The 14,510-nt window shown below is 38.8% G+C and overlaps 1 protein-coding gene across 3 annotated transcripts; it reads left to right on the top strand.

Moving 5' to 3' along the window:
- Positions 1–2,102: 2,102 nt before the first annotated feature.
- LOC133725985 (uncharacterized) lies at positions 2,103–10,555 on the top strand. 3 transcript variants are annotated; one of them, XM_062153417.1, is made up of 26 exons: positions 2,103–3,048; positions 3,485–3,744; positions 3,830–3,903; positions 4,019–4,126; positions 4,376–4,468; positions 4,833–4,877; positions 4,965–5,003; positions 5,107–5,389; positions 5,478–5,551; positions 5,639–5,749; positions 5,983–6,075; positions 6,733–6,777; positions 6,866–6,904; positions 7,008–7,287; positions 7,371–7,444; positions 7,550–7,660; positions 7,910–8,002; positions 8,370–8,414; positions 8,503–8,541; positions 8,645–8,882; positions 9,067–9,143; positions 9,295–9,411; positions 9,673–9,765; positions 9,888–9,932; positions 10,021–10,059; positions 10,161–10,555. In XM_062153417.1, the coding sequence occupies exons 2-26, from the start codon at positions 3,510–3,512 to the stop codon at positions 10,329–10,331; spliced, it is 2,661 nt and encodes an 886-aa protein (XP_062009401.1). In that variant the 5' UTR covers positions 2,103–3,048; positions 3,485–3,509; the 3' UTR covers positions 10,332–10,555. The 3 variants fall into 3 exon arrangements, with proteins under 3 accessions (XP_062009401.1, XP_062009402.1, XP_062009400.1); XM_062153418.1 differs by having other exon boundaries at positions 3,341–3,744; XM_062153416.1 differs by having other exon boundaries at positions 2,103–3,744.
- The last annotated feature ends 3,955 nt before the right edge of the window (positions 10,556–14,510 follow it).

Here is a 14,510-nt window from a genome sequence, read left to right as displayed (position 1 = left end):
GACTGGGAAGGCAAAGAGAACAAACTTATCCGAAATTGTGCACTAAGATGAAGAGAAAATCCAAGTTCGATCACCGAGTTGATGTGAAATTTTTTGGAGAAATTATACGAACGTAAGTTCAAAGCTATATCTCTTAATTCATTGATAGTATCAGTTTTCTAATAAACAATATATCAAAATAATTTTTTTATTTTAATTATTGATTTTTATTTTAGATTCAAAAGGAATTTGATAGGAAGACATGCTTAAAATTATGAAGTTTAGGATGATGATGTGGCAAGTATAAGTTATTTGTATAAATTGTTGGGATCTTTAAGCATTTTCCTTTATGGGCTGGGCACTAAAAAGAGGACCGGCTTTGACGACGTTCTCACTTCTCAGTGTACTACCTCTACTGTCTGAAAGCCCTCTTCCACAAAACCAACCTCCATTCAATGGCCTCTTTGTCGTCGTTGCCCAAGGCTGCCGCCACCGGTGAACTTCCTTAACCCTAATTTGATTTCTCATAGTTTGTTGAAATTAGGAATAAGGGTTTAACAGTGTTTGTTTGGTTTTGTAGATCCAGTGGAGGTTTCGGAGGAAATCGACGTGGAGAACCTAACTTTGAGCGAGGAAGTGGAGGAGGAGACTTGCAGAGTCTTCTGAGAGATGGAGGAGGTTTGTATTTCTTTTTATTTTGGGTAGTGCTATTCACACACCCTCTCTATTTTTCTAATATTTTAATTCAATTTTTTTTGGGAGGAGGTTTGTATTCCTCGTCTCACTTTACAATCCGCGGTAGAGTATGAAAACATTGGACCGAATGAGAATAGGCTTAACAGCAAGAGGTCCGGGCCCAACTGCCCTGTTTCATTATATCTCTAATTTAACTATAAATCAAATAAATAATTAATTAACATATAAGTGGTTAAACAAAAAAAAATATTTAGATTTTCTTTTGGTACAAGAATAATATTTAGATTATGGAATCTAAAGAATGACTACTCTCGAATTAAAATATTTTTTGTTGTATTGAAAAAGTAAAATAAAAATAAAAATATAATTAACGAATATGATTATCATATTTGTTACATATATGTCAAATTCTTACTTATCTTTTTTTTATCAAATGCCAAATTCTTACTTTTTTTTTAATCAAATGCAAAATCCTCACTTTGTAATTAATAGGACTAAATTCAGTTTGGTCCATCAAACTTTAGGCCAAACATCAGTTTGGTTTTTTTTTTTTTTAATCAGACTCATCCGGCCATCCCTGATCTCCTAAATTGCATCAACCTTGTCCAAAATTTGAATCCGGCGCCAAATGTGACGTCATGCGTTGAGCTGGAGCATACAAGGAGGTCCCACATTTCCAATTTTAAACCCACAAGAAGGGCAAAATGGACATTTTAAATTTAATCTAATTTCTAATTTTTTTTTCTCTCTCTTCTACCTCACTTTTCTCTCAACTCGTATCTGAAACCTCCTCTCTCTCTCTCTCTCTCTCTCTCTGATTCCCAGCCACCTTGAACACCGGCCGGCCACCATGAATCTCTGCTCACAAGCTTCCACTACCCACCACCTCAACCAAACTCCACAGTCCACACCCTCTCAAAACCGCTCCCTCCCCAACTACATATCATTTCCATTTTCTTCTCCCAAAATCAAAATTCCAAACAAAATCCAATCCAATTGAAAGTGTTGGTAAATGTGGTTTGAATCTCTTTATACTCCTAGCAATAGAATCTCGAGTGACTTTCTCGATCTCTCACTGGCCGCTACGCTCAGCTCTACTCATTTATGTCTTAGATAGGGGTGGGCATAAATGACAGAAAAACCGGAAGGATTTGATTCGGATCGGCCGGTCCGGGCCGGGTTTTACACTGAAAATCACTGCTTTCGGTCCGGTTCGGTCCCAATACTCAGAGTTGGCGTTCCGGTCCCGGTCCTTAACTTTCGCTGACTTCGTGGACCGAAAAACCCGAACATGTGTATGTGTCCTCCATTTATAGGTTAGTTTTTTATGTCTATTCTATTAGTATAGACATGACCACACTTGATTGATGAAGTCAAAAGGTATAGTGGTAAATATTATATTATTCCTCTACCTCAAAAGACACGATTTTCCTCTCATTCTCTTCTGCTTATCTCTTCTTCAGTTCTTCTTCTTCTTCTTCCTCTTCTTCAGCCAGTCAACCCCAATTTTGCTCCTCCTTTAAAAACTAGAGATCGACCTTCTCCCCGTCGTCATCTTATTTTCCTTCTCCCTTCCTTAGCCACGACCTCTCGCTCTTCAAGTTCAACTCCGGCGCCGTCGTCGTGCTCGTTCTCTTTGTCCTCCTTCGCCGCTGTCGCAAGTCATGCAATGACTGCGCCATCAGGAACTGGAAGAACCCACGACCTTTCTTCTTTTTCCCAGCAATCCAAATCTCTTCTCCCTTTGATTTTTCAAAGCCAAACACCTTTCTTTCTCTCTGTTTCAAAGAAAAATCAAACACCTTTCTTCATCTCTATTTCAAAGCCAAGTACCTTTCTTTCTCTGTGTTTCAAAGCCAAAGATCTCAATGCATAGAGGCTGAGAGCCCGATGGAGAATTGGAGATCTGCACATTTTTTTTCTTTCCTAAGGACGGGTTGGGCCCGAAAGCCAGAAAATCCGGCCCGTTTAACAGCGGTCCGGGCTCAGTCCGGTCCCTAATGTCTAAAAGTGAAGGCCCGGCCCGAATTAGTGATGCCGGTTCCGGTCCCGGTCCCGGTCCCTAGAAAAAGGGTGCCGGTCTGGGACCGTGCCCAGCTACTCTTTGAGATTTCTGTTCAATCTTCCTCTTAGAGCTGAGGTTCGTCATCAACATAGTGCTTTAGTCGATTTCCCAAGTATACACTGGAGATAGTTTGGACTACTGACCCATAAACACAAAATGGAGGAGGACATTTACTCTTCTAAACCCCTCCATTTTTGGTGCTAGGATATGCGCCGTGGTTTGCTGCCTAGTTTTTGTTAATCACAAGGAGATGAAAAAGATTTGAGAAGATTTTAGAGCTTCATCTGTCGCCGTTGAGCTTGAACCAGGTATCCGTTTCAGTTAGCTACTAATTAATTGGATCTAATGGATTAATGTTTGAGAGAGCGGAATGTAAGAAGGTGATTGAACAAAGGAGAAGAGGACGGCTTTAAGTATGGGTTTGTGATTGAAATTATGTTCTCCCTGATGTAAATGTACAATGAATGAATAAAACTTAACAAGCAAACAAATTTGCAGCGTAAGAAATTGCATAGTTCAACCGTACTTATTAGTGAAATGCAATGCATGCAAAACAAGTGATTTCACAACAAAATGGTTTTTTGGTTGTTATTTTGTTAGAAAGATGCAAGTATACAAGGATCATATAAAGGTTTGTGTAAGGTAAAAGAAATAAAATGAGGCCGGCCCACATTACAGTTTGCTATTCCATCCTGTATAAAATGCAAGCCTCCTCTTCCAAACGGACCTTTCTCTGTGATTTAGAGTTTTCAACCGGAAGCAGAAACTGATGGAGAAAACAATGGTGGAGGAGAGCGATTCCGGCGTCCTCGAGCAGCCAAAAATCGATCACGTCGTTGCCGTCCCTATCCCGATAATGGAGAAGATCCGAAAGATGATGGAGAAGAGCGATTTCGGCGTCATTGATATGGTTGTTGGGGAGCCTATCGGCGAGCCTGCCCGCGGGCCTATCCCGATGATGTCGAACAGCAGGTCTTTCCGTCCGATCTGCAATCAAAACCGAGGTACCTTCTTCCATCTGGTTCTCGTTCCTCTTTTTCTGTGTTAGGTCTCGCTCATTATAACCTACTTCTTCATCGTTTGGAGCAGCAAAGTTGGCAGAAGCTTGGCCGATGGTCAAATCGTCCTTGGAAGAACTCGGATATTCATGCACGATGAGTACCGTATGTTCAACCATGTGAATTTGAATTACTACTTATGAAATTGAAATTGAAATCGAAATCGAAATCGACGCACCTATGAAATTGAAATTGTTTTTGTGTTTTAAATTGTACTCAGGTTGATTCCACAGTCGTAGTGGTATCACCCTGGTCTACAGCCCCAGATATGCGCAAGGCTGTTTATCTTTTTAAGCTTTTGTTCAAGACTCCTGTTCCGGCACCTCTGGTACACATTGCAGACCCCCTTGTTATTTTGTTATGAATTGAATGATTTGAGCTATCACGTTTAATTTTTGTCGTGATGGTCTTTCTCCTAAATGATATCCTTTATTTCCAACTCAAATGTATGATGTATCTGGTGGCTATCTATTATTATTATTATTTTTTCTCACTGACATTTTTTCAATAAAACTGGTTCTTTTATCGTATATATTTTGTTTATTTACTTCTATCGGTGCTGAACATATGATTCCAGGCACTAGAGTTGGCACTCCATGGCAGGCAACATGATTTCATCAAGATTGGCACTCAAAAGGGTGGGCTATGCAAAAAATATGGGATCAAGAAGGTGCGTATTCATACATTTACTTCCTTGTGTATCCTAACTTTTGTCAAAAAGGAAGGGGGGGGGGGGGAACATAGACAAAATTTTGCATCCTTTATGCCTTCGGGAGCATTATATGCAATTGTCATGTGTGAGCCTTTGGTCCAAGCTTCATATTTCATGCAAAGCGTCTATTTGAACTTAATTAAAAGAGTTAGCTGGGGTTAGGGAAACAGGAATTAATTAATCTGGGTTAATCATACTAGGAATATGAACCATTGCTTAGATGAACAGCTAGGGTGGTTGGACTTGACATCTCTTGATTTGATATGCTAGAGGTTGATACAAATTGTTTTTGCCTTTTCTGATCTTCTAATATTGTGTGCAGGAGAAATTTGATAAACTGCGGATACGTCTCAAACGCTCCTTAAAGGTGTGTAACGTGATCTAATCATGTCCCAATGATTGCTTCTTTCTTATAGGTGTTTCTTTAATTCTTTGCAATATAATTGTGGTGCAGGAACTTGGTGATATGACCCACTGTACTCTTTTTCTGAACGTAAGTTTTACTATTTCTGGTTTTGATGGTGATTTTGGCTTTGATAGTCTTCCCGCCGCCAGGTGAAGCGAGAATGAATCTAATGGTTACTTTTTATAAACAGAAGAGCACTCTTACTGCCGTGGGTCCATCTCCAAGATTACACTGGGTCAGGAAGGTTTTGAAATTCTGCACTATTGAGAAGTTGAGTCCTGCACATGTTATTAGGGTTTTCAACCGGAAGCTGAAACGAAAAACAGCGATGATGAAGAACAGTGATACAGTGATGATGGAGAAAAGCGATTTCGGCATCCCTGAGCAGCCAAAATTCAATCAGGAAGTTGGCGACCCTGTTCCGATGTTGAACAGCAGCGGGTCTTTCCGTCCGATCTCCAACACAAATCGAGGTACCTTCTTCTATCCAGTTCCTGTTCCTCTTTTTCTCTGTTAGGCTTCTCGCTCATTATAACCTACTTTTTCCACCGTATGGAGCAGCAAAGTTGACAGAAGCTTGGCCGATGGTCAAATTGTCCTTGGAAGAACTCGGGTATTCATGCGCAATGAGTACGGTATGTTCAACTATGTGAATTTGATTTACTATTTATGAAATTGAAACTGAAATTGATGCACCTATGAAATTGAAACTGTTGTCTCAGGTTGATTCCACAGTCTTAGTGGTACCACCCTGTTCTACAGATCCAGATATCATGCGCAAGGCTAATTATCTTTTCCAGCTTTTATTCAAGACTCCTGTTCTGGCACCTCTGGTACACATCGTAGACCGCTTTGTTATTTTATTATGAATTGAATGATTTGAGCTACCAAGTTAAATTTTTGTTGTGATTGTCTTTTAAAGATATCCTTTATTTTCAAATTATCATCTTGAGTTCAGATGTATGGTGTGTGCGCTGCCTGGCAGTTTTTCAATACAACTGGTTCTTTTATCGGATATATTTTGTTTATTTACTTGTTTATATGGGTGCTGACCATATGATTCCAGGCGATAGAGTTGGCGCTCCATGGCAGGCAACATGATCTCATCAAGCTTGGCGCTCAAAAGGGTGGGATATGCGAAAAATATGGGATCAACAAGGTGTGATATTCCTAAATTTACTTCCTTGTATCTCAACTTTTGTCCAAAAAAAAAAAAAAAACACATAAACATAAACAGAATTTTACATTCTTTATGCCTTCGGGAGCATTCTATGTGATTGTCATGTGTAAGCATTTGATTTAAGCTTCATCTTTAACGCAAAGTGTCAAATTGAACTCAATTAGCTGGCACTAGGGAAACTGGAATTAGTTAATCTGGGTAATCATAGTTTAGGTGTTCTGCAGCTTCTGCAACCCAGCTACTAGATGAACAGCTAGGGTGTTGGACTTAACATCTCTTGATTTGATATGCTAGAGGTTGATATGAAATGTTTCAGTCTTTTTTGATTTATGAAAATAAGAAGCATAAACAAAATTGTGCATCCTTTATGCCTTCGGGAGCATTCTATGTAATTATCATGTGTGAGCCGTTGATTTAAGCTTCATCTTTAAGGCAAAACGTAGGTAAACAGGAATTAGTTGATCTGGGTAGTCGTACTGGGAATTTGAACCATAGTTTAGGTGTTCGGCAGCTTCTGCAACCCAGCTTCTACTAGATGAACAGCTAGGGTGTTGGACTTAACATCTCTTGATTTGATATGCTAGAGATTGATACGAAATGTTCAAGTATTTTCTGATCTTCTAATATTGTGTGCAGGAGAAATTTGATAAACTGTGGAAACGTCTCAAACGCTCCTTAAAGGTGTGTAACGTGATATAAATCATGTCCCAATGATTGCTTCTTTCTCATAGGTGTATCTTTAATTCTTTGCAATATAATTGTGGTGCAGGAACTTGGTGATCTGACCCATTGTACTCTATTTTTGAACGTAAGTTTTACTATTTCTGGTACTGATGGTGATTTTGGCTTCGATAGTCTTCCAGCCTCCAGTAGAAGCGAGAATGAATCTAATGATTTCTTTTAATAAACAGAAGAGCACTCTTACTGCCGTGGGTCCATCTCCGAGATTATGCTGGGTCAGGAAGGTTTTGAAAATTTGCATTACTGAAGAGTTGAGCCCTGCACATGTTATTAGGGTTTTCAACCGGAAGGAGAAACGAACAACAACGATGATGAAGAGAAGCGATACAATGATGATGGAGAGGAGTGATTCCGGCGTCCTTGAGCAGCCAAAATTCAGTCAGGAAGTTAGCGGGCCTGTTCCGTTGTTGAACAGCAGGTCTTTCTGTCCGATCTCCAATGAAAACCAAGGTACCTTCTTCTATCTGGTTCTCATTCTTCTTTTTCTCTGTTAGGTTCTTGCTCATTATAACTTAACTTTTCGTATGGAGCAGCAAAGTTGAGAGAAGCTTGGCCAATGGTCAAATCGTCCTTAGAAGAACTTGGGTATGTATGTGCAATGAGTACGGTATGTTCAACTCTGTGAATTTGAATTACTACTCATCTTTCAAATTATGAAATTGAAATTGATGCACCTATGAAATTGAATCTGTTGTGTTTTAAATTGTACCAGGTTGACTCCACAGTCTCACTGGTATTACCCTGGCCTACAGACCCAGGTATCATGCACAAGGCTGATTATCTTTTCAAACTTTTGTTGAAGACTCCTGTTCCGGCACCGCTGGTAAGCATGGCCGACCCCTTGTTATTTTGTTATAAATCGAATGATTTGAGCTACCAAGTTTAATTTTTGTTGTGATGGTCTTTTAATTTCTGCTTCTCCTAAATGATATACTTTATTTTCAAATTATCATCTTGAATTCAGATGTATGATGTGTGTGCTGCCTCGCATTTTTTCAATACAACTGGTTCTTTTGTCGTATATATTTTGTTTATTTGCTTATTTATATGGGTGCTGAAATTACGATTCCAGGCAATAGAGTTGGCACTCTTTGGCCGGAAACATGATCTCATCAAGCTTGGCACTCAAAAGGGTGGGATATGCAAAAAATATGGGATCAACAAGGTGTGCATTCCTAAATTTACTTCCTTGTAACTCCCAACTTTTCTCAGAAAAAAGAGAGAGGAGAAAATAAGAAGCATAAACAAAATTGTGCATCCTTTATGCCTTCGGGAGCATTCTATGTAATTATCATGTGTGAGCCGTTGATTTAAGCTTCATGTTTAAGGCAAAGCGTAGGGGAACAGGAATTAGTTAATCTGGGTAATCGTACTGGGAATATGAACCATAGTTTAGGTGTTGGGCAGCTTCTGCAACCCAGCTTCTACTAGATGAACAGCTAGGGTGTTGGACTTAACATCTCTTGATTTGATATGCTAGAGATTGATACGAAATGTTCAAGTCTTTTCTGATCTTCTAAGATTTTGTGCAGGAGAAAATTGATAAACTGCGGAGACGTCTCGAACACTCCTTAAAGGTGTGTGAAGTGATCTAAATCATGTCCTACCGATTGCTTCGATCTCATAAATGTTCCTTTAATTATTTGCAATATAATTGTGGTGCAGGAACTTAGTGATCTGACCCATTGTACTCTTTTTCTGAACGTAAGTGTCATTATTTCTGGTTTTGATGGTGATTTTGGCTTTGAAAGTCTTCCGGCCTCCAGGTGAAGCGAGAATGAACCTTATGGTTTCTTTTAATAAACAGAAAAACACTCTTACTGCTGTGGGTCCATCTCCAAGATTACACTTGGTCAGGAGGGTTTTGGAAATCTGTATAAAAAGAAAGATAAGTCCTGCAGATGTTATTAGCACGTTGATATGCAAGTATGATCAAAAAATTTCATTTGTTCGGGATCTTGATGTCTCTAATGTCAAGAAGACTGGCCATTTGATGAACAAAGATGGTGCAGCTGAAGTGACATTGCCCTTTCTTGAAAGACGAGGTATGTTCATCTCTGTTCTTGTGGTTGCTCAGTAATTTAGGGGTAATGTAGAATGTCCTTCTATGCTTGAAAATGAGCATTTGGTTTGAAAAAAAAAAAATATGATAGCTAAGTTCACATGGGTATTCCACCTGCATTTATTCGATTCTCCAGTTTAAATTACGGTTTGCTGTGCTGATTGTAGCAACAAGGATGGAAGGAGCTTTGTCAATGGTGGAGTCATCTTTTGAGAAATATGGCATTTCTTGCACACTGAATCTGGTACGTAAGTTATGATAGGTGTTTGTGTCATATGTTGACTTTGTATTTCTGATATATTCACCTTTTTTAAAAATGCATATAATTTGATCAATGACATTATTTCAAATTACAAAGACGCCGGGTTTAATGAAAATATGAAATTGTTGTACAGATTAAGCGTACCGTGACTATCTCAACAACTGGAGCGACCAAAGAGTACCCGGATGCTTTTGAGAAAGCTAGGCATCTTTTGCAACTTTTGACAACAACTAATGTCCCGCCATCTCGGGTACAAATTCCAGATACTTCCTGTTGTTATTTTATTGACAAGTAATGCGCTATGCTTCTAATGAATGTAATTCTTTACCCTTATGAGGCCAACTGTTAACATGTAAATGATTTATAGCTGTTGCAGGATGAATAGTAATCAGTGCATATACATATAATTCATAATCAAAAGCGCTTCAGTCAGTTTAGCTACTTTTATGTGATATCTTTGATTCGTCCAACTGATACTTAATTTTCTACTTCTTGTTCATTTGTTTTTCAGGCTGTAGAATTAGCGATGAATGGCATGAAGCATGAATTCATCGAGATCAGGTTTCAAGAAGGTGGGCTTTGCTCATTGTATGGAATCAAGAAGGTGGGCTTTGTATAAATTTTGTTCCATGCGTGTAGTATGTAACTCATTAAAATCTTCTATCATTTATTGCAAGAAAATTCATATGAGTGTGACCCTTAATTTGGGTGTTGGTGTACATGCAGGAACAATATGTTAAACGGCATAAATGGCTCATTCGTTCTGCGAAGGTGCGTGAAAGTGATGTACATTTAAGAAGAAAAGACAATTCTTCTAGCTGTTTCTCTAATATTTCTTATTATGTAATTTGCAATGCAGCGGATTCGAGAATTCACGGGGTGTGATATCTACTGCACAGTGAGTACTGTTACTGTTTCTTTTGTGATTTTGATGGGTCGCATTTTATTTTTCGTGGTGTTCTTGCCTTTATTGATCTTTACTTGCCTGCAAATGTACAGGGAGACACTATTACTGGTGTGAGTCCCTCTCTTGTGGGATTGAGTATGTTCAGGGGGATTGTGTTGACCTGCATTGTTGAAGATACAGATCCTGCACAACGTATAAGGAAAGTTTTACGCTCAGAGTCGAAAAGGAAACTGAAGAAGATTATCAAGCGTTTGCTTGTCTGAACATGTCTGGGTGTTTTAGTTCTAGCAGTGTTATATATTAGCCCTAGGTCCTTGAAAGTAACAAGAAAGTAACTTGTTACTTTCACACTTGTTCACAGTTTTTTATCATATGTTAGATGCGTGTAACTAAAGCTACGGAAAGAGACGTGCACTTGAGCCTCGTGGATTCACTCTATGGTTTTTGTTTAGCTTATCCTGTGACACTTGTTTCTTTTCACCTTCAAGCTAGGAACATGGGTGTCTTCTCAACTTGAATTGCATGAGATATGCAAATATATGTTTAGGGGTCTGAAGCACAAAGTTAAATGTCTCGTTGCTTATTACAAATATATGTGAATAACTGTTGAATACCAAGAAAAGAGATTCTATGTGGCAATCCCCGTGTGAAACCCCCTTTTTAAGCTAGTGCTAATTACAAATTTTGATTCGAAGTTCCACATGATTTACAAAACCCAGAATCAAAATTTCTAATTATACAAATATTCGTAGTTTTCAAATCATACAAATTATACCCATCTGCCAAAATCTTTTATTTATATCAAATTCTCCATGCTGACGACGATGTAGCTGTTCTTTTCCCTACATTGATGCATCTTGATATATGAAACTTTCTTCTCGTACTTTATCTAACACGAGCCCACAATTTAATATAAATAATTAAGTACACATGGTGGAAAAAAAAAAAAAAAAAATCTTTTTGCTTTCTTCCTTGACGCAATTTATAACAAATATAACAAATGAATTTTAAGAGTCTCACTCTCCAAAATCTTTATATCAAACAAATTTTCTCTTAAAATTTAATGGTATTTGACTAGTCAATGCATTCTAATCATCTGTCATCCCTCAAATTTTTCTTATTCTTTCTCTTTATATATATATATATATATATATATATATATATATATATATATATATATAAAATATGATTTTGACATTTTTGATGTAATCTAACATATATGAGGTGCAATTGGAAGTTAGAAAATGCAAATAGATATGTTGATGCATAATTCACAACCGTTGTATCGTCGTCCAAAATCGATGCATAATTCATGTTTTTATCTAATAAAATCAGCTTTTAGATTAACTATCTAGCTTGATTGAGTTTTAAATCTTAGGAAAAAAAAAAAAAGGTATTGAAAGGATATGGTAGAATTGTAATTTCAGTCAGAAGTCGGGGGCAAAACCGTCATTTAACTATCCTAAGTGAACAGTTATGAATAGTAAACTCAGCTTTAGTTATATGTATAATGATCGTCGGCTGTGGGTTCACCGATGAGGTCAATATTGGGTGGGATGTTGTTTGCTAAGCTAGCTAGTTGCATTTGTTTCTTCTTGATTCTACTATTCCAAACAGTAAGCGTTCGTCAGCTTTGAGAACACCCCAACCTCGCACGAGTTCTCAAATTGAACTCTGGCGGCCATGGCTAAATGCAGAGTGATCGAGACTTCAATTTCAGTTGGAATGGCAAGCACTGACGAAGTTAGCTAGGGTTTCAGACTGCAGAAGGAAACAATCCAATCAAACAAACAACAATTATTTTTTAACGATTCAGAAACATAGATGATGTGAGGGACCAGGAAGGCAAAGAGAACAAACTTATCCGAAATTGTGCACTAAGATGAAGAGATAATCCAAGTTTGGTAACCGAGTTGATGTGAAATTTTCTGGAGAAGTATTTTTGGTAACCAACATAAGTTCAAAGCTATATCTCTTAATTCATCGATACTATTAGTTTTCTAATAAACAACATATCAAGATAAATTTTTTATTTTAGTTATTGATTTTTATTTTATTGAAATTTATTGATTTTTATTTTTGATTTAAAAGGAATTTGGAGAGAATCTTGCATAGGGCACCCGCACGGGACACGTAGTGGGGAGGACCAATCACTGCCCAGTAGGGGGGTGCTTTGGGTATTGCACTTTAGGGAGCAGGGGCAGTTTCGGAAAAGATAGAAAATTTGCTTGCTTCCGATTGGATGGCCGTGAGGCCACGTGGTGGGGAAACCCCCACCTAAGTATTTGTCTTTGTGAGTATAAATTATTGGGATATTTTAAGCATTTTCCTTCTCTGACGACGTCCTCACTCAGACACAGAGAAAAACCCTACTGAACCCTTCAATGGCATATTCGTCGTCGTCGCCCAAGGCCGCCGCGGCCGGTGAACTTTCTAATTCGGAGGAGATCGATGTGGAGAACTTAACGCTAAGCGAGGAAGTGGAGGAGGAGACTCGGAGAGTCTTCCGAGAGATGGAAGAGGAGCAAAATGCGGAGAAGCTGAAAAGGAAAGGCCTATGGGATGAGGAAGATAGAAGAGGAAAAGGAGAACAAGCGACGAAGGATTGTTGAAGATGACAAAGTTGCTGCAGAGGAAGTGGAAGCGGAGGAGGAAGAGGGTGAGAAAGAGGAGGAGGAAGAGGAAGAGGAAGAGGAGTCGAGATCGGAATCGAAATCGGAAGAAAAAGAGGAAGAGGGACATGAAGAGGAAGAGGAACAGAAAGAGCAAGAGCAAGGGGAACAGGAAGCCGATTCAGATGGCTCGGGCTCGGACTCGGAGTCGGACAACAAAGAGGAAGAGCAGGGGGAACAGGAAGCCGATTCAGATGGCTCGGGCTCGGACTCGGACGACAACTCGGGCTCGGGCTCGGGGTCGGACTCGGACGACTCGGTGGCATCTTCGGTCGGATCATTGGCCTCAGCAGTCATTGATGTCTAGGTAAGTGATTAGAAGCTATGATGCACGGAAACGCGAAAATGCCCGCGTTTCCAGTTTCGGAACCGGAAACGGGTCGGAAACGCTCGGAAACCCGTATCCGAATTTGGAAACGGTTTGGAAACGTCCGTATCCAATGTGGAAACGCCAGAATGTAAATAAATAGGAAACGTGGGGGTAATACTGACTTTTTACTTGCACAAATTGGAAAAAAAAAAAAAAACTACAGACCTAGATCGAGAGAGAGATCGCGTCTCTCAGACAATTGTAGTTCGGTCGTTCCTCTTCTGCTCGGAGGAGACCCAGACCTAGTTCGGACCGACCTTCCTCTTCTGCTCGGAGAAGATCCAGACCCAGTTCGGTCAGGAACGACCATTTGGATTGATAATGTTTGATTGTCATAAACTAGTACTTAGTTTATGTTTCATATTTTTTTTTATATATATATATATTTAATTGGCGTTTCCTTCACGTTTCCGTTTCCTATTACATTTAAGATTTGCCGTTTCCATGTTTCTGATCGTATCGTATCCGGAAACTCGTACCCGTTTCGGTGCTTCTTAGATTAGAAGCTAACTGCTAGACTAGAAATCTAGAATGGTTGTGATTAGAAGAATGGTTGTGATTAGATGACTTTAGTTATGATTAAAGTTTTGAGGCTCTACTTGTGATTTCTGGATTTTCTGTGGAATTTGGGGTGCTATACGCATCGATGGCATGCTATTATCACAAGTCAGGAGTTGTTTTTGAGAATATAGTTCTGTTCCAAATATAGAAGAATGGTTCTTTTTTCTGTTAGTGTTAATTTAGATTGTGATATGGCTTATCTGTGAGTGTTAATTTAGTGGGTATCTGGAAGTGGTAATTGAGATTGTGATATTGCTTATCATGTGTAAGGTAATGGGACATAGAAATTAGATGTCAAAGTAGATAAAATCTTCTAGATCTGTGATTTAGAGCTGTGTTGAGTCGAATCTCTAGTGTTAATTGAGTTTAACTATTGTTGTTGGAGGGTTGACTGATCGGAATTTGCTCGATTCATTGTTAATTAAGGGAAAGAACTAGCACAATGGCCCGCGCGATGCAGTGGGTTTGGTGTCTTTTCTAAAATTGGCATTCTAAGTAAACATTTACACATTTACATTTTAAACAGAAGCTGTTGTGCTAACCAGGCTATAAGTATTTACATTTCTCAAAAAATATTGTTATTATAACCAACACTTTGTTTTTATTCGTTGTTTACAAAAATTGGTGGTATATATTACATTTCTAGACTCAACCAACAGTTCTTCGGAGCTGTCTTCGGTTGGTTCATATTCTACTGACATTTGCTATGTCTGCTGATCATTGTAAATGGATTAATAGCTAAGAAGCACCGAAACGGGTACGAGTTTCCGGATACGATATGATCAGAAACGTGGAAACGGCAAATCTTAAATGTAATAAGAAACGGAAACGTGAAGGAA

This window comes from Rosa rugosa, chromosome 1, assembly GCF_958449725.1.
Source record: "Rosa rugosa chromosome 1, drRosRugo1.1, whole genome shotgun sequence".
Classification (NCBI taxonomy): Eukaryota; Viridiplantae; Streptophyta; class Magnoliopsida; order Rosales; family Rosaceae; genus Rosa; species Rosa rugosa.
Note: the sequence above shows the minus strand (reverse complement) of the source record. Positions and strands in the feature narration are given on the sequence as shown.